Genomic DNA, 24,766 nt, shown 5'->3' with positions numbered 1-24,766 from the left:
TCCATAAAGTGGGCTCATTTCTAGCCTCTCTATTCTGTTCCATTGACCTATATGCCTGTTTTTATGCCAGTAACACACTGTTGTGATTACTATAGCCTTGTAATATAGTTTGGTATCAGGTAGCCTGATATGCCCAATTTTGTTCTTCTGTCACAAGGTTGCTGTGGCTATTTGGGATCTTGTATGTTACCATATACATTTTTGGAATATTTGTTCTAGTTCTGTGAAATATGCTATTGGTATCTTCTTAGAAATTGCACTGAAATCTATGGATTGCTTTTGGTAGTACAGGCATTTTAATGATGTTAATTCTGCCTATCCAAATGAACATGGTATATGCTTCTACTTATATCTATCTTCATCAATATCTTTCATTAGTGTCTTATAATTTTCCAAGTACAGGTCTTTTACAGCATTGGTTAAACTTATTACTAGGTTTTTTTACTTTTCTTGATGCAATTGTAAATGGGACTGTTCTCTTAGTTTCCCATTATGATAGTTCATTATCCTATATAATAAAAGCCTAATATGCTAAGTGTCCAGTCGTCCAATCAACCAATCAAAGCATAATATGCTAATGATATGCTAAGGCCACTCAACTGCTCACTATGACGTGCACTGACCACCAAGGGGCAGACAGTCAAACAGTCGATCAGTTGCTATGATGTGCACTGATCACAGGGGGCAGACGCTCCGATCAGTAGGTTAGCTTGCTGCTGGGTTCCAGCTGATAGGGACTGAGTGAGATGAGCCAGACATGCCCTGGGGCCCTCCTGCGGTCCTTCCCAGGCTGGCCAAGCTCCCGCATCCCTCCCCAGCCCCGATCATGCACTGGTGGGGTCCCATGGCCTGGCCTACGCTCTCTCGCAAGCCGGGCTGAGTGACCCCCGCCCCTCCGCCCTCCGAGTGCATGAATTTCGTGCAGCGGGCCTCTAGTTGGTGTATAAAAATGCAACTGAATTCTGGTATTTATTTTGTATCCTGCTACTTCACTGAATTCATTTATCAGTTCTAGTAGTTTTTTGTGTGGAATCTTTAGGGTTCTCTATATATAGTATTATGTCATCTGCAAATAATGGCAGTTTTACTTCTTCCTTTCCAATTTGAATGCCTTTTATTTCTTCTTCTTGTCTGACTGCTGCGGCTAGGACTTTCAGTACCATGTTGAATAAAAGTGATAAAAGCAGACATCCTTTGTCATGTTTGCAATCCTAAGGGAAATGTTTACAGTTTTTACCCACTGAGTATGATGTTGGCTGTGGGATTGTCATATATGACCGTTATTATGTTCCCTCTATTCTGCCTTTGCTGAGAGTTTTTAACATAAATTGGTGCCAGGTTTTATCAAATGCCTTTTCTGTATCTATTGGTATGATTATGTGGTTTTTATCCATTTTATGTATATGGTGTATCCCATTTATTGATTTGTGAATATTGTACAACCTTATCCCTGGAATAAATCCCACTTGATCATGCTGTATGATCTTTTTAATGTATTGCTGGATACGGTATGCTAGTATTTTGTTGAGGATTTTACCATGTTCACCAGGCATATTGGCCTACAATGTTCTTTCTTTGTGGCACCTTTATCTGGTTTTGGAATTAGGATAATGCTGGTGTTGTAAAATGACTTTGGAAGTCTTCCCTCATCTTGAGTTTTTTAGAATAGTTTGAGAAGACTAGGTGTTAATTCTTCTTTGAATGTGTGGTAAAATTCACCTGTGAAGCCATCTGGTCCAGTACTTCTGCTTGTTGGGAGTTTTTTTTTATTACTGTTTCAATTTCACTAGTTGTAATTTGTCTTTGTTCAGACTCTCTGATTCTTCCTGATTCCGTTTGGAAGATTGTATGTTTCTAAGAATTTACTCATTTTGCCCAGATTGTCCAATTTGTTGGCATATGGTTGTTTATAATATTTTATTATAATCCTTTCTATTTCTTTGGTGTCAGTTGTTACTTCTTCTCTTTCATTTCTGATTTTATTTATTTTGATCCTCTTTTTTTCTTGATAAGTCTGGTTAAAGGTTTGTCAATCTTGTTTATCTTTTCAAAAAAACAGGTGTTGGTTTTATTTATCTTTTGAATTTCATTTTAGATTCTATTTTATTTCTACTCTGCTCTTCATTATTTTCTTTCTTCTATTCACTTTGGGCTTTATTTGCTGCTCTTTTTCTAGTTCTTCTAAGTATAAAGTTAGAATGTTTATTTAGTGATTTTTCTTATTTCTTGAGATAGGCCTGTAGTGCTATGAATTTCCCTCTTAGGACTGCTTTTTCTGTGTCCCATAGATTTTGGGTTGCTGTGTTCTCATTTTTATTTGTGTCAAGGTTTCTTCTGATTTCTTCCTTGATCTCACTGTTAACCCATTCATTGTTTAGTAACATGCTAGTTAGAGTCAATATCTTTGTGTGTTTTTCAGTTTTTTTTTCTTTTGATTTATTTCTAGTTTCAAAACCATTCTGGTCAAAGAAGATACTTGATATGATTTTAATTTTCTAAATGTATTGAGACTTATTTTGTGTCCTAACATGTGGTCTATCCTAGAAATGTTCCATATGCACTCAAAAAAATGTATATTCTGCAGCTTTGGAGTGAAATGCTCTGAAGATATCAATTAAATCCTTGTGATCCAGTGTATCATTTAAGGCTACCATTTCCTTGTTGATTTTCTGTTGGGAAGATCTATCCATTGATGTCAATGGGGTGTTAAAATCCCTTACTATGACTGTATTACAGCTAATCTCTTCCATGATGTATGTCCATCTAGTTTGCTTTACAGATTTAGGTGCTCCTATGTTGAGTGCATAAATGTTTACAAGGGTTATATCCTCTTGTTGGATTGCTCCCTTTATCATTATGTAGTGTCCTTCTTTGTCTCTTATTATATACTGTTTTAAAGTCTATTTTGTCAGATATAAGTATTGCTACCCCTGCTTTTCTTTCCTTTCCATTTGCATGAAATATCTTCTTCCATTCCTTTACTTATAGTCTGTGTGTATCTTTTGTTCTGAGGTGAGTCTCTTGTATACAGCATATATATATGGTTCTTGTTTTCTTATCCATTCAGCTACCCTTTTGATTGGAGCATTTAAGCCCACACTGGCTCTTCTTCATTAGAACACACACACACACACAAGCATCCAGGTTCCAGTTGCATAAAAATTCACCTCTGTTAAACCAACTTATTGGGGAAGCAGTATCATGTAAAAATATATTTCAATAAAAAATAGAAGATAGCAGCAGCAAAGTTCACTGTAATTTCTGCTGTCAATTGTTTGTAGCAGTAGGCAAATTGTCTGAACATAGATTCCTTCACCTACCTAGCCTCCCAGAAAACGTAAGGATAACTACTTATGCTGTTTAAGGGTTTTAAGCTATAACTATAACCAATTCTAAATAAGTCTGTCCTTGGAAGTTAACCTCCATTGACTGCTTACAATTGGTAGCTAAGATGCAAAAACTGTAAAGAGCTCTGCTCGTCCTGTTCTTGATTTAGACTTTTGGCTTTCATTTCTTTTTGATATATGGTAATACTGTTTTAACTACTAATGAAGCTGCAATACTGAATTTTAGAAGAAAGTTAAATTTCTGAAATAAGAATAGATGGCAGAGAGAATATACGAGGCCACATTCTTTAGCTTCTGGCCATGCGATAATCAAGTCAGAAATGAACTCACCTTTCATTCCCATCTTCATGGCTCCGGGCCCAGCGATAAGTTTCAGCATAGCCTGTGTATTCACTGTACTGTTCAGTACCTGAAAAAAAGAAGCTTCCAATACTATTTTTCAGAAATATTTTCTTAAAAGCTTCACCTTCTAAAAAAAAAAAAAGCCAACAATAAAAAATCACTGGTCTTAATGATTTATTATTTTTCATGAAGAAATAATAGAATGCCTCCAAAAATCGCTACAATGTTTATCATACAGTGACTAAATGTCTCAACCAATACAGTAAAAAAAACATGTTTTCAAATTTATTTCCTTCTTTTAAGAGGAGTGCATAAAGACTGTGTTTTATACAAGTCCACTGTTTTGAATGTCAGTAATCTGATAATACTTGGTATTGTTGAGAAAAGAAATTTTACATAAAGACATTCCCTGCTTCCACAACAAAATCCTAGCAAATTGGATCCAGCAGTACATCAGAAAGATCATACACCATGACCAAGTAGGATTTATCCCAGGGATGCAAGGATGGTACAATATCCGCAAATCAATAAACGTAATATATCACATAAACAAATTGAGAGAAAAAAACCACATAGTCATATCAATTGATGCAGAAAAAGCATTTGACAAAATCCAACACCCATTTTTGATAAAAACTCTCAGCAAGGTGGGAATAGAAGGATCATACCTCAACATAATAAAAGCCATATATGACAAACCCACAGCCAACATCATACTCAATGGGCAAAAACTAAAATCATTTCCCTTAAGAACAGGAACAAGACAGGGATGCCCACTCTCACCACTCCTGTTCGACATAGTACTGGAAGTATTAGCCATTGTGATTAGACAAGAAGAAGAAATAAAAGGCATCCAAATTGGAAAAGAAGAAGTAAAACTGTCCTTATTCGCAGATGACATAATATTGTACATAAAAAACCCTAAGGACTCAATCAAAAAACTATTAGACTTAATAAATGAATTCGGCAATGTAGCAGGATACAAAATTAATGCCAAGAAATCTATGGCATTTCTATACACCAATAGTGAACTTACAGAAAGAGAGACTAAAAAAGCAATCCCATTTACCATCACACCAAAAAAATTAAGATACCTAAGAATAAACTTAACTAAAGAGGTAAAAGACCTCTATTCAGAAAACTACAGGACGTTGAAAAAAGAGATAGAGGAAGACATAAACAGATGGAAGAACATACCATGTTCATGGATTGGTAGAATCAACATCATTAAAATGTACAACGGGAAACCATAAAAATACTAGAGGAATCCAAAGGCAACAAAATCTCAGACATATGCCGAAGCAATTTCTTCACTGATACAGCTCCTAGGGCATTGGAAACTAAAGAGAAAATAAACAAATGGGACTACATCAAAATAAAAAAGCTTCTGCACAGCAAAAGAAACCATCAACAAAACAACAAGAAACCCCACTGCATGGGAGAACTTATTTGCCAATGTTATTACCGATAAGGGTTTAATCTCCAACATTTATAGGGAACTCATACAAACTTAACAAAAGGAAGATAAACAATCCAATAAAAAAAATGGGCAAAGGACCTAAATAGACACTTTTCAAAAGAGGACATTCAGAAAGCCAAGAGACATATGAAAACATGCTCAAAGTCACTAATCATCTGAGAGATGCAAATCAAAACAACAATGAGGTACCATCTCACACCTGTCAGAATGGCTATCATCAACAAATCAACAAACGACAAGTGCTGGAGAGGATGTGGAGAAAAAGGAACACTCGTGCACTGCTGGTGGGAATGCAGACTGGTGCAGCCACTATGGAAGACAGTATGGAGTTTCCTCAAAAAACAAAAAATGGAACTCCTATTTGACCCCGTGATCCCACTGCTAGGAATATATCCCAAGAAAACAGAAACACCAATCAGAAAGGATCTATGCACCCCTATGTTCATAGCAGCACAATTCACCATAGCTAAGATCTGGAAACAGCCTAAGTGCCCATCAGCAGATGAATGGATTAGAAAACTGTGGTACATCTACACGATGGAATACTATGCTGCTGTAAAAAAGAAGGAATTCTTACCATTTGCAACAGCATGGATGGAACTGGAGAGCATTATGCTAAGTGAAATAAGCCAGTCAATGAAGGAAAAATACCACATGATCTCACTCATTTATGGATAATAAAGACCATTATAAACTGATGAACAAAAATAGATACAGAGGCAGAGCAGCATGGAACAGACAGTCAAACTACAGTGGGAAGGCCGGGGAGGGTTGGGGGGCGGTGGTGGGGAGGGTAAGAGATCAACCGAAGGACTTGTATGCATGCATATAAGCATAACCAATGGACACAAGACACTGGGGGGTAGGGGAGGCCGGGGATTATCAAGGGGGCAGGGGAAAAAAAGGGACATATGTAATACTCTTTGTAATACTTTAAGCAATAAAACAAAAATTAAAATAAGAAGACATTCCCTGCTAAAACAAATGTCATTATAATTAAATCTAGGCCCTAGCTGGTTTGTCTCAGTGGATAGAGCATTGGCCTGCAGACTGAAGGGTCCCGGGTTTGATTTCTAGTCTGGGCACATGCCCGGTTGTGAGCTTGATCTCCAGTAGGGGGCATGCAGGAGGCAGCCGATCAATGATTCTCTCTCAACATTGATGTTTCTATTTCTCCCTCTCCCTTCCTCTCTGAAATCAATAAAAATATATTTAAAAAATTAAATCTAGAATTTTCCAATCAATAGGCAAGGTACTTCAAAAAAGCCTTGTAAAACTAGGATATAATGGCCTGAGAAGAAAGGGAAGAGGAAAAGTATAATTAATATTAATCTGATGAAGACATGAATCAAACTTGCCACACCCATAACACAGATTTCTAATTCATCATACCTGAATATATCAGGAGAAATGGTGTCAGATTGTTCCACTATTTAACTAAATAAAATTATTCCAATTCTTATGGTCAACTCAATAATCACTTGACTTTTCAAGAATTAAAAAAACAACAACAGTAAAAATGAAAAGCTGAAAACCCTGGGCAAGATAATACTTTGAAATATAAAAAAGAAAAATAAAGAAGAAGAAACAATTTCTGATCTTCAAAAGTTACTGTTACAATAATGAAAAGAAACCACATATACCTGATAAAGGACATGTATATACATATATACATACATACCAGTATGTATATATGTATATAGATAGCACTTTTAAAACTCAACAATAAAAAACTCAATTAAAACATGGACAAAAGATTATTTCATATGTATAGCTGTATGTTAAAACCTAATTTTACACTTCAAAATATATAGTTTAGTGTATGTCAATTATACTTCAACTGGTAGCCCGGTGCACGAAATTCGTGCACTGGGGTGGGGTGGGGAAAGAGGCCCCTCAGTCTGGCCTTCACCCTCTCCAATCTGAGACCCCTCAGGGAATGTCCAACTACCTGTTTGTGCCCACACTTTTAACAGACAACAGCTCCATTGTTGTTTCTTTCTTATGCTTAAAACCATTGGAATTAGTAGGTATTCAAAGTGTGTATACATTTTGGGGGGACACCCTGTATATCTCTAGTCAGTGGTGAAAGAAACCAACAGCAGATTTGGAACCCCCAGTCAGGGAACCTTGCTCACTCCCCACGTCTCCCCACTTCACTTTCCACCTTCGTGGGCAACAGGAGAATCAACGTTTTCTCTCATTAATTCGGAAAAGCACGTCCTGTCACCCGTTGCCCTCTGGGTTCTTGATCTTGAACGCTGACCGAAGGCACCTCAGCGAGGGCCGCCCGCGCCCACCAGGTGTGTCTGTCTGCACCTGCTCCTGCCTCAGCACCTGCATTAACCCCTCAGAGGTGATCTCGTAGCTGCACTGGCTTCCGTGGGAACAGGGCATCACCACTCGGCCCTCTCACTGTCATCTCACAGGCGCCCACCCTCAGCACCCAGAACACTCAGACACTCTCCAAAGGACGTGAGCGCATCAGAGGGGATGTGTGCACATCCTGTGGGGGGTGTTAGGCATGCCGGATGCCGGGTTGATGGAAGTGCGGTGGAGAGGCGAGGGGAACTTGTGCACGCCTTGGTTTGCAACTGTTGCAGGCGTGGGAGGGTGACAGTGTGCTGGGGGATGTTCACACGCCAGGGGGGGATGTGCACACCGGAGGCCTCTGGCTTTGCAGATCCGCAAACCCCCGTGGTGCGGCCAGGAGGACGTCAGTCTGGCCCGCCACGGTGACTGTCCCTGCGATCCTGCACCTTCTGGGCCAGGAGGCGGATCTTGCGCGGTCACTCCTGGGCGCTGATGGCCTGCAGGCTCTACGTCAGCTCAGCCTGCAGGCTCCGCTTGGCACGCTCACAGCTGTCACCACCACCATGTGGGAGTACAGGCCGCCTTCTGCTAGCCTGCCTCCCCTGTCCAGAGGCTCTCTGCGCTGCTCATCTGCACAGAGTGACTGGGACTGGGCGGAAGCCAGGCATCCTGCCCTGCCCAACCCTGGCTGATCCGCCCCTGTGCGAGCTGCCTCCCCGCCGTGAAGGGTCACGGATCCGGGTCCCGGGACCGTGCACAGCCTCAAGCACTGCCCCCCGCCCGGCAGGGTCACAGATCCGGGTCCTGGGACCGCGGACAGCCTCAAGCACTGCCCCCCACCCGGCAGGGTCACAGATCCGGGTGTCGGACTGCGGACAGCCTCTCGTGGTGCCCCCCGCCCGGCAGGGTCACAGATCTGGGTCTCGGACTGCAGACAGCCTCCCGTGGTGCCCCCCGCCCGGCAGGGTCACAGATCCGGGTCCTGGGACCGCGGACAGCCTCAAGCACTGCCCCCTGCCTGGCAGGGTCACAGATCCGGGTCCCGGACTGCGGACAGCCTCCCGCGGTGCCCCCCGCCCACCAGGTCACGGATCCGGGTCCCAGACTGCGGACAGCCTCAAGCACTGCCCCCCGCCCGGCAGGGTCACAGATCCGGGTCCCGGGACCGCAGACAGCCTTTCCCGCTGCCACCTGCCTTCAGTATGCAAATTAGCCGCCATCTTGTTGCTTCAGGGTGGGGGTCCCCACTGGGGTGCCTGGCCAGTCTGGGTGAGGGGCTGAGGGCCGTTTTCAGGCTGGCAGGTGACTGAAGCTCCCAACCTCTCCTTTTTTTCTTTTTTTTAAAATTCTGGGATATATTTACCTTCTATGGCTGTCACTGGAGCTGAGAGCCGCCTTTAGCTCTGAGGCTCGGCTCCAGCTCTGAGACCTCGGCTGCTGAAAGCAGGTATCTGGGTTTGTTTGGGTTCTATAATTGAAACACTGTTGCGGTCCTGCTGACTGAAGCCCTGCTGGCTGAAAGCAGGTTTCTGGAGTTTGTTTAGCTTCTATACTTGCAACAATGTTTCTTAAACTGCAAGCTCAAAGGCCGGGAAGGCAGGCGGGGAACCTTGGCTTCCTCCGTCACTGGAGCAAGCAAGCCTCCTGTTCGCTTCAAGCTGCCTGGCTGCCGGCCGCCATCTTGGTTGGCAGTTAATTTGCATATCGCCCTGATTAGCCAATGGGAAGGGTAGCGGAGGTACGGCTAATTACCATGTTTCTCTATTATTAGATAGGATAAAGCAGTTTAAAAATGTAATCTAACTCCCTCACTAGACTGTCAGCTTCTTGAGGGTAGGGATTATAAATTATTAACATTTGTGTCTACATTAACATCTAGTAACACAAGAATATAGAAGCAGATGATTAAGTAACTTTCCATAGAAACATGATAATTAATGAGAAAAACAGGAAAAAATTGTATTAACTGAGGTTAAAATAATGAATCCAGAAATACTTAATTCACATTTACACAACGTGTGGCAGGCTAAAAAGAGTACCACACTGAGATTAGGAGATATGAGGAACCCAAAGTGAATCCTTAAGTGACCAAATCTCATTAGACTTCATTCTGTCATCTAAAAATCAGATTTGTTAATAATTCTTGTTTGTCTAATATAATTGCTTGGAAAACCAAATGAGATTAAAATCCTTCAAAACCATAAAGGAGTTAGTACTGGTGTCTAGACTTAACTTTGTAAGGGGGTAGAAAAATCAAAGATACATGATTCCAGGTATGTGGGGTTTGAAAGCAACCTGGTCTACTGGCCCGGCTGGGAATAAAGACAGCAGAACAGTTGTGTTCTTGTCTATTTTCTGCCCTGCAATGGCCGTGCCTTATTTTTCAAACAAACAAGTCTACTCTGATCTCTTAACTATGGAAAGAAATAACTGTTCTGTCTTTTGAAAAGTGGTTGAAAATTTTATATCAATTATATTTCTATTTCAAGTTAGATCGGTTTCAGTCTTCTTTCCTAAGACAAACAAGGTTAGATTCATTTCCTTCGGTAATGGGAAGTTAAAAAATCACATGTAGATGTTTTTACTCTAAACAAATTAAATCCTGGGTTTTCTAAATAGACTCTTTCAAAATTATGTAAACTATTCTGAAAAATGAATACCTATAACTTGTTTTAGAATAAAATTTATTGATAAACTATGATGAAAATACAAAGGTAAGCAGTGATAACAGCAAACAACAATCAGAAGATTGAATGAACTTTATGGGAAGCTCTCTCCACCTTCATTTAGGGAAATAGCTAGAAGGAACCCACTAAAATCTTTTCAAGAGTTCCAGTTTTCGGATTTAGCAGTAAGAAACATTCTTATTTTCTCTTACTAGTAATGAAAGTTTGTGATGAACATAGAAAAAATATTTGAAGATTAAAAATATTCTACTTAACAATAGGTGTGCCCTTAGAAAGAAAGTATATGAAAGTCACTGACTCTGCTTTTATTAATATCATTCATATAGAGGTAATTGTGGCAGATAAAACAATCTTGCCTTACATTCCCATGATTAACACGAATTAAGAAAAGCCAAACTTCAAATGAATTTGGATCTTTCCCAGTGACCTGGTCTCACTGAGTTATCAATGGACTGTTTTTGTAGTAATGGGCTCCTCTAGTGCTGTTATTAAAAGCACCAGTACTATAAGCAATGGTTTCCACTTTTGTTCTATCAGTTCTGCTGACACTCATAAAAGATATAAGGATCTGTGATGTCTGGAACAATTTGATTCAGTAGAGTGCAGGTTTTATGTTAAATGTACTACCATTCTGCTCAGTAAGTTTCACAGCTAGGCATCTTCATATGCTCACCACACAGAAACAAAACAATCTCCTAGAACTCTTTAGTATTGAAGCTATTAGCTGCTGGTTGTTGTAGAGCAGTGGTTCTCAACCTTCCTAATACCGCGACCCTTTAATACAGTTCCTCATGTTGTGGTGACCCCCAACCATAAAATTATTTTCGTTGCTACTTCATAACTGTAATTTTGCTACTGTTATGAATCGTCATGTAAATATCTGATATACAGGATGTATTTTCATTGTTACAAATTGAACATAATTAAAGCACAGTGATTGATCACAAAAACAATATGTAATTATATATGTGTTTTCCGATGGTCTTAGGCGAACCCTGTGAAAGGGTCGTTCGACCCCTGTGAAAGGGGTCGCGACCCACAGGTTGAGAACCGCCGTAGAGGAACATGAGAGAGGGGAAAAAAGGAAAAAAGAAAAGGAAAGATTGGAGTTTTAATTCTTTCCCTCTATCTATACTTACTGAAAGGTTTTAACTCATGGCTGCCCTATGGATCATAGAAAATAGAGGAATAACACTGTCTGGATAAAAGGATTTGGCTGTTTGCATGACCTGTTTCATATTCATTAAAAGTCTGATACCAACCAGATGCCCCACAATGATGATAAATTTAATTTATTTCCAATTTCTCAAACTCTTCTACAGATTCAGGCAGCACAGTCACAGCCATTAGCTAGTCACAGCCACTGAGCCTAGATGAATCATTGAAGGAATGGAATTGATCCGGCAGATAGATTGCAGTGCCCAGTTAAGAGTCTCCTAAGAAGGGAGATGGCAGAAATCCAACATCAAATAGATGATGAAATGGCCATTTCCATTAAGGGAACATCACATCACAGATATTAATTAGGAGGCTCTATAATAGAGTTAAGAGGATGTGGGGGGGGGAAATGCTGAGTTAAAAGTCACCCCGGATGTCCTTAGCCTGAAGCAATTATAGATATGAAGGTGAGTCATGGATCTGCAATTTTCCATCTATTTTACCGTGCCTGTAGATAAGTTAGAGACCAGACATAGTTCCAGAGTGATGGAATTTTTCAGATTGGAGACAAACTATCTTTTTTTAAATTGATTTGAGAGAGAGAGCGGAAAGGAGAGGGAGAGGGAGAGAGAGAAAGAGAGGAAGAGAAATATTGATGTGAGAGAGAAACATCCACCAGTTGCCTGCCGTCATGCCCATATGTGCCCTGGGGATGGAACCCGCAACCGGGGTATGTGCCCTAACCAGGAATCGAACCCACCACTTTCTGGTGTAGGAGATGATGCTCCAACCAACAGACCCACACCGGCCAGGGCTGGGGACAAACTATCTTTAAAAAGAGGAAAAGAAAAATCTACTGTTTTCCTTGTACGTGGAAATTACATCCTTTATTTACAGCAACATTAATATAGGTGGCAAGAGACTTACTTCTTTCCCAGTATAAGAGAAATGAAGGAAATAAAACAAATTAGCTTTGAGCTTAAATGCCCCGCATTCTACCAACTTTTTTTATTTCATGTACAGCTGACCTTTGAACAACATGGGGATTAGAGATACCAACTCCCCCACATGGTTATACTCTTGACTCCCTAAAAATTTAATTACTAATAGCCTGTTGACTGGAAGCCTTGTCAATAACATAAACAGTTGGTTAACATATATTTTGTATATTATATACTGTATTCTTATAATAATGTAAGATAGAGAAAAAATGTTACTAAGAAAATACATAAGGAAGAGAAAATACATTTACAGGACTGTACTATATTTATTGGTGTCATAAGTTTATAGTCTGTTTACAAAATGAATCATCTGTCAGTACCTACATCGCAGTGTCTCGTATGATATAAAACACTGTAGATATTATATGTATTACTAACACTAGGCATCAAAAATGAAAAGATGGAGAAATGTAATACTTTCAACAATAAACAATTATTAAAAAAGATAACATGAAAAGATTCATGCATTAATAACAAAGAAGCAGCAAATATGATTGTCTTATGGTAGTCTTGTGCAACTGATACAATTGCTTCACAATAGTAAGGAAATCTCCACAAAATTTTGATATATTTATGTTTTAAAATCCATGTATAAGTGGACCAGTGTAGTTGAAACCTGTATTGTTCAAGGATCAACTATAGATTCATCTAAAATATTGATGAAATATTGTTTTCTGAATCTTCAGTTCAAATCTAGCTTATCTGCTTAAACTTCTTTTAAAGTATTAATTAATACATCTAAATGTTGGAGATGATCACATTCCATACCTTCAGAGCTCTCTAAAACATTGTGAGACCAATATTCAAAGTATTTATTAGCCCAGCAATGGAATTAAGACAGTTTAAATTTTTGTTCTGTAATTCCTTGTACTCTCTTCTCTCCTCATGCCTTTCAACTACATTCTTTGTATCTGCATGTGTAATAAACAACATATAAATATAGCTAAATCAATGAGACAACACAGAATAAAAGGGTTTCATATCTTTCCATTCCATTACAATTGGATCACAACCTCCATCCAAGAAGAAATTCCTTTGCCAAGGTTCAATTTTTATTTCTTACACACACTCAGACAATTAATAGTTGTTATTTTTTGCCTTACCATATCAAAACAGCAGACTCACAATTCCTATATAATAAAAGCCTAATACGCAAATTGACCAACCGGCAGAATAACCAGTCGCTATGATGCGCACTGACCACTAGGGGGCAGACGATCAACACAGGAGCTGCCCCCAGTCTGCAGGCCAGCCAATGTGGGTGCCAGTGGGGGACCCGATTGTCCCGCTGGTCGCCCCACAGATCGGCCCTGATTGCTGGCCAGGCCTAGGGACCCTACCCGTGCATGAATTTCGTGCACCGGGCCTCTAGTGATATTATAAAAAAAATAGCATAGGAATTCTAAATGATGTGGAATAACTTGTTGAAAGCCTTTTTACAAACAAGTACTTGTGAAAGATAACATATCAGCAAAAATGATGGTGTGAAACTTCTGCAAATTCTCTCCTCTGTAATTTTTACACTGGTAAAAATTGTGAGGATCAACAATTTCTGAACTGTGGGAGTTAATCAAAGGCTAAAAGCAATCCAAGTAATGTTTATTAAAAGAAAATTGGCTAAATCTTGGTAAAAAGAGTGAGTTTTGTGGTGTTTTTTTAACTTGCCCTCCCACTCTCCGAAGCTCTGTGGTAGCCTTAAAACCCAACAGCCTATAATCACAGTGAAAACCAGCAGCCTGGTAGCCACGAGAGGTGGTAGAAGAGGGCTGATGCTCCTTCAAAGCCCCATTCTCAGAGAATTGCCATCATATAACCTGTCTGGTGGTTCCCTGGACGACCTCACTCACAAGACTATCTTTATTTGACCTGAATTAGAGCTTGCCTGGTAGAAAAAGCCTAATACAGACAGTCCTCGGGTTACGTCGGACTGGACATACGTTGTTTCGTGGTTATGTCGCCATCTCCCATTTATTTATAAAAAAAAAAGTTCCGTCATTTCGAAGTATGTACATATGTGCTTTATGTTTTTTATTATTTATTTACCACAAGTAAAGGTCAGGAATTATCTTTCTTTTAAATTTTTTTTGCTGTGTGACTTCATTACTGCTATGTATGTGCTCCATGTGAGTGACGTAGGTGCTTATGTAGGTGGGTTCTGACTTACAGCGAAAATCACCTTACGTCGCATCGTAGGAATGGGTCTCCGAGGTAACCTAAAAACCTACTGTATCTAGGGATGTTTGTTGAAAACAATTATAAGCAATTGTTTAACCTTGTGGTTCTCCCTGAGGCAGTAAATAATAATTGGGGCAAACAATAGGCTAACTAAAAAGTTTCAAAGAAAAAGCTGAGGAATAAGATAGATGTCCATAGGGGCTTTAAAAAGTTCTAAGTATCCCCAGGAATGTAAAAGGTTACACACATGGCCATGGCTATCCACATGCTCAAGAAAAGAACTGAGAAGGTCCTGGGATCTCTTCTCAGTTTGACCTTGGGCTCTGTGGAAGCAGGAAGTGAAGTGTCAAGTACAAGCAGGAAGTGTCAACTGCCTGGTGGAATATTAGGTGAGACCCAACAGCAGAAAGAGCCCTTCAGCAAAGACTGACTTATTGGTTCTAGGCACTTAAGAAAATCTCTGCTCAATCATTAGCTGACCACTAATCTAACTAAGCAGAGACTTCAGTGGCCACTTATAAAAAAAAATATAGACTTCAGAGAATTAGTTTAGAAAAGTGAAAAAGCAAATAACACCAAACAGCAACAAAAACACACTCTGATTTCAAGTTACCACATTATTTAAAATGTCCAATTTTCAACAAAAAATTGAGACATGCAAAAAATTAGAAAGTAGTTTTTTCCATACTCAGAAAAAAAAAAAAGTAGATAATATAGTACCTGTCCCCAAGGAAATCAGATGTTGGACTTACTACAAAAAGGCATTAAGTCAGCTATTTTAAATATGTCAAAGAAATAAAAAAATTATGTCTACAGAACTAAATGGAAGTATGAGAATAATGCCTCACAAATAGAAACTCTCCACAAAAAGATAGAAATTAACTGAAATAAAAATTTCAAGAGCAGATTGGAGCAGGCAGAAGAAAGAATTAGCAGACTTTAGGTACCCAGTCTGAGGACTCCTATATAATAAAAGGCTAATATGCAAATCGACCAAATGGTGGATGGACCCGTCACTATGACGCGCACTGACCACCACGGGGCAGATGCTCAACATAGGAGCTGCACCCTGGTGGTCAGTGCACTCACACAGGGGGAGCGCCGCTCAGCCAGAAGCCGGGCTCATGGCTGGCGAGAGCAGTGGCGGTGGTGGGAGCCTCTCCCACCTCCATGGCAGCACTAAGGATGTCCGACTGCCAGCTTAGGCCTGCTCCCGAGAGGGCCTAAGCCATCAGTCGGACATCCTCCGAGGGCTCCCTGACTGTGAGAGGGCACAGGCCAGGCTGAGGGACCTCCCCCTCCCCCAAGTGAATGAATTTCGTGCACCAGGCCTCTAATAGGAAAAATAAAGAATAAAGAAAAATGAACAGAGTTTTAGAGAGCAATGGGATACCATCAAATGTGCATAATGAGAGCCCCAGAGGGAGCAGAGAGAAAGAGGCAGAAATAATATTTGAAGAAACGATGACCAAATATTTACCGAATTTATCAAAACATTCAACAAGCTCAATGAACTCCAAAGTGGTTAGTCAAATGGACCCATACTTAAAAACATCATAATCAAGCGATGGAAAGACAGAGAAAAAGAATCTTGAAAGCAAAACAAAATTTAGATACTCTCCTGAAGGTTGCCTACAAATGTATCTGAGGGAAATAGTGTGGTTTTAAGATGAGACTTCCGAGTCTTAGTTCTGTCATGTACCCCTTTGGAGGTGAATCAGTTGAATATATATTTTTTTGTTTTCTTTTTAAATACGTTTGTATTGATTTAGAGAGAAAGGGAGAAGAGAAACATCGATGATAAAGAAACATCGATCGGCTCTGCACTCCCCCTACTGGGGATCGAGCCTGAACCTGGGCATGTACCCTGATCAGGAATCAAACCTGCGACCACTGCGACCACTTGGTGCATGGTATGATATGCTCAACCAACTGAGCCACACTGGCCAGAGAGTTAAGTATAAATTTGATATAACTCATAGGGATGGTTTTTCTCCCTTCATAATCTTTGGGGCTAACAATCAACCAAATTCTCCAATGCAGTTGAATGTTTGGTCTCCTACATTACTCTCAAAGCAGCAACAGATTAAAAAATAAAGTAACAAATTCTCTTTTGCAGGAAAAAAAAAGTATCATCAATTGATGAGTGATTACGGCTTTTATGTGAGAATATTCTTTCAGGTACTTGAATTAAAGGCTTAACTTACCTAAGGTAACTAATTAAGAGTTTCTTAAAGAGCTATTACTTTTTGTAGCTCACTCACAAGAAAATACTAAGACATAGTGATATTTCAATTAAAAAAAAGTAAATAAAGATAAAAATTTTAATCTCAATAATAGACCTAAAGTATAAATTTGACTCTCTTTTTCATTAACTTAAATCAAGGATAGGTACTAAGAGAGTCATACTTTTTCTCTTAGTATTAGAAATGAGGGTAACCATAAGGTTCCTGATTTATTTCTCTTCTTTATAGCTCACTGGTATACTAACTCTCTCCAAACACTGTAACTTTGCTTTCTGCATTTATATATTGTCATCATATTGAATTATAACAAATCACTTTGGAAATACAATGGAAGAATAATAATAGAATACATGCTCAAAGTCCTATCATTTTCTTATTTTTAGGGCATTACATCATAAAAATTCAAACTGGAAGATAATTGAATAGTTTTTATCCTTGTTCCTCAGATAATGATGCCTAGGGGAAAAAAGGTGAGGATAAAATATCTTACTCAAGATTAGGCAAATAAAACTACAGTTGATGGTGGGGGCTTGCCCGGGCTGGGAAGGGATGGGGGAGGGGATCAATTGGGGGAAAAGGAAACATATGTAAAACTTTAGACAATAAAAAAAATAAAATAATAATAATAATGAAAATAAATAAATAAATAAAATATTCAAAAACAAAACAAACAAAAAAACTACAGTTGACTATTGAACCACAAGTTTGAACTGCCTGGTGCCACTTAATAGTATATGTGGATTTTTTTCAGTAAATACCTGTACTGTTTTTGATCCCCGTTTGGGATTCTGCAGATGCAGAGGGCCGACTGTATGCACTGATCTATGCCATTTTTATAGGGGACTTGAGTATCCTCAGATTTTGGTATGTGCAGGGGGTCCTGGAACCAATACTGAGGGACAACTTAAATTTTGGGGAAATAAAAATTATACGTGAATTTTTGACTGCATGGAGTTGGGAGTGTGGGTTGGTATTCAAGGGCCAACTGTATAACAATTTCAAAACACCAAATATAAATTAATGAATAACAATATTGGGACTAATGCCCATGGCAGAGAAAAGCTTATCTGAGTGGCCTCTAGTTTTCATGATATATATCCATAGATTATCCCAAACTAACCTGTGATGATAAGACATTCATTGTGATCCAGCACCTCAGTAAAGAGCCGGGAAACAATCAACTCGGGGTTGATTAAAAAGCGAATTTCTTCTTGCACAAGTCCAGCACTGGTTACACCACCTCCAACAAAACGGTTTGCAAAATCCACCTATTTGGAAAAATGTGGCATGTTAAATGATGATCTAAATTACCTACGTTAAATGATACACAACTATACCACCTCTAATCTCTAATCTTGCTTTCCTTTCCTATATAAATCAACCCCAAGTTAGTAATCTTTTCAGGAAGAATAGGTTGTGGTTGGCTGCACTCTTTCCATCTCACTGCAGTTAACATCTCTGCATATTTCTTTAGATCCAAAACCTTAGAAGGAACCTAGAAAATGGAGCTTTTAGGCAAAAGACTCAATGTAATTATATGGATTTTCGTTTATAAACCTTTTGTGTTCCAAGGACCACAAATCAAGAAAGGCTTTATCTGGAAAGTTCTCAAGATCATTTCCCCACCATTCACTACTCAATTTCCATTTATGTATTTCATAGACTTTAATATAACTATACCTTTCTTATATAATATGGCAATCAAAAACTTGTTCTTAAAGAACTTTAAAGTTCAGTAATTGACCTTTTTTGGGGTAAACTTTCCTTCTATGGAAGAATAAAGGGATAGGAACTTTGTCCTTCTAAATTCAGTTGCAAACTCCCAACTACATGAACATTACAAACTATTTTTTAAAAATATACCTAAGGAAATAAATGAAGAATAAAACTTAGTTTAACGATAAAGATTCAACAAAATATTTCCAATTTAGTTTAAAACTATACATAAGCTTCCTGTGGAATACTAAGATTGGATCCCCAAGCTCCTATTAATAATGATGATTATACAATCCTCAAGAGAAAGCAAACTCAACTTGCCATCATTATTTGTTTGTCTTAAACTTACTAAGCACTCCAAGATGTCACAGAACGCTAGGAATTATGGGGAAATATGTAAGAAATGGTTTCCAACTTTGCCTTAGATTACTCTATTTGAGGAGTTATATTACACACTTATATACAACTGTGCACACACATAACCATACCCATACAAAAAAAACCCCAGAATTCAGTTAAGTAGTGTTAAGAGAGGCTTATATACTGTGTAGGAAAACCACATTCCTGTATCTCCCTTTTAACTTCACACTGCTACCAAACTCACTACATTCTGACACCAAATGTGTGGTATTCGACACATCAAGCAATTCTGCGACACCACCTAGGTGTCCTATAATTCAATTCAGTTCTGACACTATCTGCCTGGCGTCAGCATTGGATTTCAAAAGCTAAGGGTTCAGTCCCACAAGACTGCCCAACGTCAGATGCCAATTGTAAGTCCTAACTTCTAGTTGATTGGTTAATAGGGGTTTCCATGACCCCCTCCTGGGGTTTGATAATTTGCCAGAGCAGCTCACAGAACTCAAGATAATGCTCACTTACATTTACTGGTTTATTACAAGGTTATAATAAAGGACACAGATGAACAGCAAGATGAAGAGATACACAGGGCAAGGTATTTGGGAAGGGGCACAGAATTTCCAGGCAAGTCATTCTTCCCACAAGTCACTCACTCTCCTAGTACCTCCACATGTTCACCAACCTGGAAGCTCTCTGAATTCCAGACTTTTGGGATTTTTATGGAAGCTACAGCATGTAGGCGTGATTGATCATGAACTCAGTCTCCAGTACCATTCCCTTTCCCAGAGGACGAGAGGTCAGGTAGAGAGTTCCAAACTTCTAAGCATGGCTTTGGCTTTCTGGTGACCAGCCCCGTTCCTGAAGCTATTCAGGAGTCCACCAAGAATCACCTCATTACAACAAAAGACACTCACTCCTGTGACACAGAAAATTCCAAGGGATTTAGGAGCTCTGTGTCAAAACCAAAGACCAAATCCTATATAATAAAAGTGTAGTATGCAAATTGTCCCCTCTACTGGGAGTTAGTCCAGGAGTTTGACCAGGGGGCAGGCCAGCTGGGGGAAGGGAGGGAGGCCCTGGCAGCAGGCAGCCAGGGGAAAGGAGGGAGTACCCAGGCAGCAGCCAGCAGCCACTAGGGACCCTACCAGTGCATGAATTTTGTGCACTGGGCCTCTAGTATTAGAATAAAAGATGCTCCTTGTGCTCTCATTACTTACATAGCTACCCAGGTTTTAGGAGCTCTATGCCAAAAGCTGGGGCAGATATACACACACACACACACACACACACACACACACACACACACACATATATATATATATTTTATTTTACATATCTTTTCAAATATAAGATTTCTTAAAATTTGTTTATGTTCTCTAAAGCAATTATGACATTATATGATAATCTGAAACCTATTTTACAAAAGAGTAAAACAAGAATATGAATCTTTTGATATGGAAAAATATGAGAAAAGACAGAAATTAACAGAAGGCAAAGTATTATTTAAGTATAGAACTTGGAAAACACTGAAAATTACAATTAGACAAGTTCTTGAAATGAGTTACCACAGAGAATCATATACATTTGGATTTATATTCTGGCATACTAAGTCAATGCTAAAAAACAGTTACTCTTTAGCTATCATAGAAAAACTAGAGGCCTGGTGCACAGATTCGTGCACACTAAAAGCAAATTAATTAGAAGGTGGCTGGCGGGGCGGGACTGAGCGAGACGAGCCAGACACACCCTGGAGCCAACCTCCCGCGGCCCCTCCCTGGCCAGCCGCACCTGAGGCCATCTTCTTCTTCTTTTTAAAAATATTTTATTGATTTTTTTACAGAGAGGAAGAGAGAGGGATAGAGAGTTAGAAACATTGATGAGAAAGAAAATCGACCAGCTGCTTCCTGCACACCTCCTACTGGGGATGTGCCCGCAACCAAGGTACATGCCGTTGACCAGAATCAAACCTGGTACCTTTCAGTCCGCAGGCCGAGGCTCTCTCCACTGAGCTAAACCAGTTAGGGCACCACCTTCTAATTAGTAGCAAGTGCCACCTGTGGCTTGAAGGTCGTCTGCGGAGTGCGCGGGGTCCCTCTGGCAGGTGGGGTCCCTTGGTCTGGCCTGTGGGGATCGGGCCGGAACCAGCAGCCCAACATCCCCTGAGGGGTCCCTGAGCGCAAGAGGGCACTCTGCAAAGTTGCTGTTACTCGTCAGCTCCTGCATTGAGCGTCTGCCCCCTGGTGGTCATTGCATGTCATAGCTACCAGTCAGAGTGTCTGCCCCCTGGTGGTCATTGTGCATCATAGCTACCGGTCGGATGGTCGAACAGTCAGACCAGCGGTCGCCAACCAGTGGTCCCTGGACTACTGGTGGTCCGTGAGGTCCGAAAGGTTGGTGACTGCTGGTTTAGACAGTCACTTAGGCTTTTATATATATAAATAATTTTAGTTAAACTAGTCCATTGATTAGAATTAGTTACCTACTACATAATGAGGTCTTTATGCACTGGGTGATTTATGGCTTAAACTGTTCAATTCAACAAATATTGACTGAATCTTGTGCTCGGAATCATAGGATGCAAAGATGAGTAAGACAGTTTCAAAGCATTTACAATCTAGCCAGGACAGGAGTCAGGCACATAAGCAGAATGATAGAATAATTATTAAAGAACTTATTAGCACTAAATTGATACTGCCTAAATAATATATCCTATCTAATAATAGACAAACATGGTAATTAACCGTACCTCCGACACGCTTCCCAATGGCTATTCAGGCGATATGCAAATTAACTGCCAACCAAGATGGTGGCCGTCAGCCAGGCAGCTTGAAGCGAACAGGAGGCTTGCTTGCTCCAGTGATGGAGGAAGCCAAGGTTCCCCGCCTGCTGCTGCCGGCCTCTGAGCTGCACTCTAAGAAACAATGTTGCAATTATAGAAGCTAAACAAACCCCAGAAACCTGCTTTCAGCAGCCGGGCCTCAGAGCTGGAGCTGCAACAGTGTTTCAATTATAGAAGCCAAACAAACCCAGATCCTGCTTTCAGCAGCCGAGGTCTCAGAGCTGGAGCCGAGCCTCAGAGCTAAAGGCGGCTCTCAGCTCCAGTGACAGCCATAGAAGGTAAATAAATCCCAGAATAAAAAAAAAAGAAAAAAAGGAGAGGTTGGGAGCTTCAGTCACCCGCCAGCCTGAAAATGGCCCTCAGCCCCTCACCCAGACTGGCCAGGCACCCCAGTGGGGACCCCCACCCTGAAGGTGGTGTGACCAGCTGCAAACAGCCATCATCCCCTCATCCAGGCTGGCCAGGCACCCAAGCGGGACCCCCACCCTGATCCGGGACACCCTTCAGGGCAAACCAGCCAGTCCCCACCCGTGCACCAGGCCTCTATCCTATATAGTAAAAGGGTAATGTGCAAACTGACCCTAACAGCAGAAAGACTGGGAATGACTGGTCACTATGACACACACTGACCACCAGGGGGCAGACTCTCAATGTAGAAGCTCCCCTCTGGTGGTCAGGGTGCTCTGACATGGGAGGAGCTCTGCTCAGCCACAAGCCAGGCTGATGGCTGCCAGTACAGCGGTGCCTCTCCCGCCTCCTCAGCAGCGCTAAGGATGTCCAACTGCAGTTTAGGCCTGCTCCCCGCTGGCAAGTGGACATTCCCCGAGGGCTGCCGGGCTGCCAGAGAAATGTCTGATTGCCATCTTAGGCCAAATCCCCCGGGGAGCGGGCCTAAGCCAGCAGGTGGTCATCCCTTGAGGGGTCCCAGACTGCGAGAGGGCACAGGCCGGGCTGAGGGACCCCCCCTTCCCCCCCAAGTGCACAAATTTTTGTGCACCGGGCCTCTAGTATATATATAAAAGCCTAAGTGACCATTATGATTGAACGACCAAAATGACCAGTCACTATGATGACCACCAGGGGGCAGACGCTCAATGCAGGAGCTGCCCCCCTGGTGGTCAGTGCACTCCCACAGCAGGAGCGCCGCTCAGCCAGAAGCCGGGCTCATGGCTGGCAAGCACAGCTGCGGCAGCGGGAGCCTCTCCCGCCTCTGCGGCAGCAAAACTGAGTGGCAGCACGGCAGGCGGAGTGGGGCGGGATGAGCGGCAGCAGAGCTGTGTCCAGCCCCAGCTGGGGCTCCTCCCCAGCCGCCTGCTGCTTTGGCACTGCTACATCCCTCGGGGGATGTCGGACTGCTGGGTTTCGGCCCGATTGCAAGAGGGCACAGGCCAGGCTGAGGGACCCAACTGGTGCATGATCCCATGCACCGGGCCTCTAGTACAATGTAATAAAATAAGCATGGGAAGGAGAATAGAGAGCATTACAAGAGGACGTGTCATTCAATCTGGATTTTGCTGATTTTCAGGCTGAGGGACATAGGAGAAACCAAAAGTAAGGAGCTGTCTGAGGAGAATGGAAGCAGACTCCTCATGCGTGTTTGTAATGTAGAGTATGGGGAGGGTTATAGTGGTGATGAAGTGATCTGGGGTCCAGGAAATTTTTACTTAATTCTGAAGGTTCTAGAAAAGATTCTAAAAGGAAAAGTAACAACAAAGAACCTGGACTTTAGGGAGATAATTCAGGGTAAAGTTTAAAGAATAAACCGAAAAAGTATAAAATTAAAAGTGGAGGCTGATTAGGTGACTACTGGATAGTTTATACAAGCTATATTAGTTCCTCAAATAGGTCAGTGGGAAGGAAAGTGAAGGAAAGAGAGATGCAGCAAAGAAATAAAATGGACAGCACTTAAAAATTGAGAAACTGACTAAGTATAATGGTATTATAAATAAAAATAAAAAACAAAGAAGGTTTGAGATTAGCAAAACTTAATTTTTACTGTTAATTTTTACTGGAACAAGGTAAATAATCAAAATAGAAAGATAAGCTCTACCCAACTTATGTACTACTTGGTAATGATAAATGAAATACATTCCGTGTACATGCTATAATAAAAGGCCAACATTTATTACTTGATAGTTATTCACACAAATAAATACACTAAACTCAATATGCCTGAAAGCAGGAGGAGTCTTTTAGAAAATCAAAGTTTCTACTACATAAAAAGTTCCTAATAAAAGGCTACTACAGGTGAGAAAATGGTTCCAGTACATGAAAACAGCATGTGAGTGCTTCTTTATTTTTAGCTAGTCATTTTCCAACTCACTTTAAAGCTACTTGTTCAGATTACTCAGTTTCTGAATTATAACTTGATGAAAAGAGAGAAATGATAACACTCCTTAGAGGTTTTGTTGTTGTTGCCATTCAGCATAATGTAATTAGTATGCTACACAAGAAGCTTTGTGGCACTGCAATACAATATTCCCTGACCTCCTGGGGATACATGGCATGAGGAGGGAGCACAATTAATAGAAGCCTTTATGGTATTCTCTTAATCTACTGAGGTTTCATATTTCTTCTATAATATGTTCCAGGAAAGTGGGGAGAATCTCAACTTTGAATGTTGTTAAGTAATTCCTTGTTGAATTGTACTGTAATGAAAGGTCAGCATTCCTGCAGTGCTAACTAGCAGTAGCTTTGTTAATTTTTGTGTGTATTAAGACTCCCTCAGTTAATACAAGACTTTAATGTAGGAAAGAATGTCATCAAGATGAAAATGTGGGAAAAAGTGATATTCATTTGAAACAAATTTTAACCAAATTTTAAAATTATTGTTTTAAATAGAAAGAAAGGTACTGATTAAATGCAAATTTAAAACAAATTTTAAGTATAGGACAAATATTAATTCAGTTATCCTAAGCATTTTCATTATCTCAAACTAGAGGCCCAGTGAATGAATTCGTGTACGGGTGGTCCTTGGCCTGGCCAGTGATCGGGGCCGATAGGGGCCATTTCGCCCAGTCCTGATTGGGGCCAGCCAGCTGGGGGGAGGGACCACGGGAGGTTGGCCGGCGAGGGGGAAGGGGGGGGACCGTGGGAGGTTGG

The 24,766-nt window shown here is 40.7% G+C and overlaps 1 protein-coding gene across 4 annotated transcripts in view; it reads right to left on the bottom strand.

Annotated features, from left to right (window-relative positions):
• The window catches only part of PARG (poly(ADP-ribose) glycohydrolase), a 184,458-nt gene that overhangs the window by 30,138 nt on the left and 129,554 nt on the right, over positions 1–24,766 (bottom strand). For all 4 annotated transcript variants that reach the window (XM_023761300.1, XM_006097553.3, XM_023761301.1 and 1 more), the window contains 2 exons: positions 17,870–18,017; positions 3,678–3,756 (listed from right to left, as the gene is read on the bottom strand). In XM_023761300.1, coding sequence (XP_023617068.1) covers positions 3,678–3,756; positions 17,870–18,017 — 227 coding nt within the window. The remainder of the gene's footprint in view (positions 1–3,677; positions 3,757–17,869; positions 18,018–24,766) is intronic.

This window comes from Myotis lucifugus, unplaced genomic scaffold (genome assembly GCF_000147115.1).
Source record: "Myotis lucifugus unplaced genomic scaffold, Myoluc2.0 scaffold_206, whole genome shotgun sequence".
Classification (NCBI taxonomy): domain Eukaryota; kingdom Metazoa; phylum Chordata; class Mammalia; order Chiroptera; family Vespertilionidae; genus Myotis; species Myotis lucifugus.
Note: the sequence above shows the minus strand (reverse complement) of the source record. Positions and strands in the feature narration are given on the sequence as shown.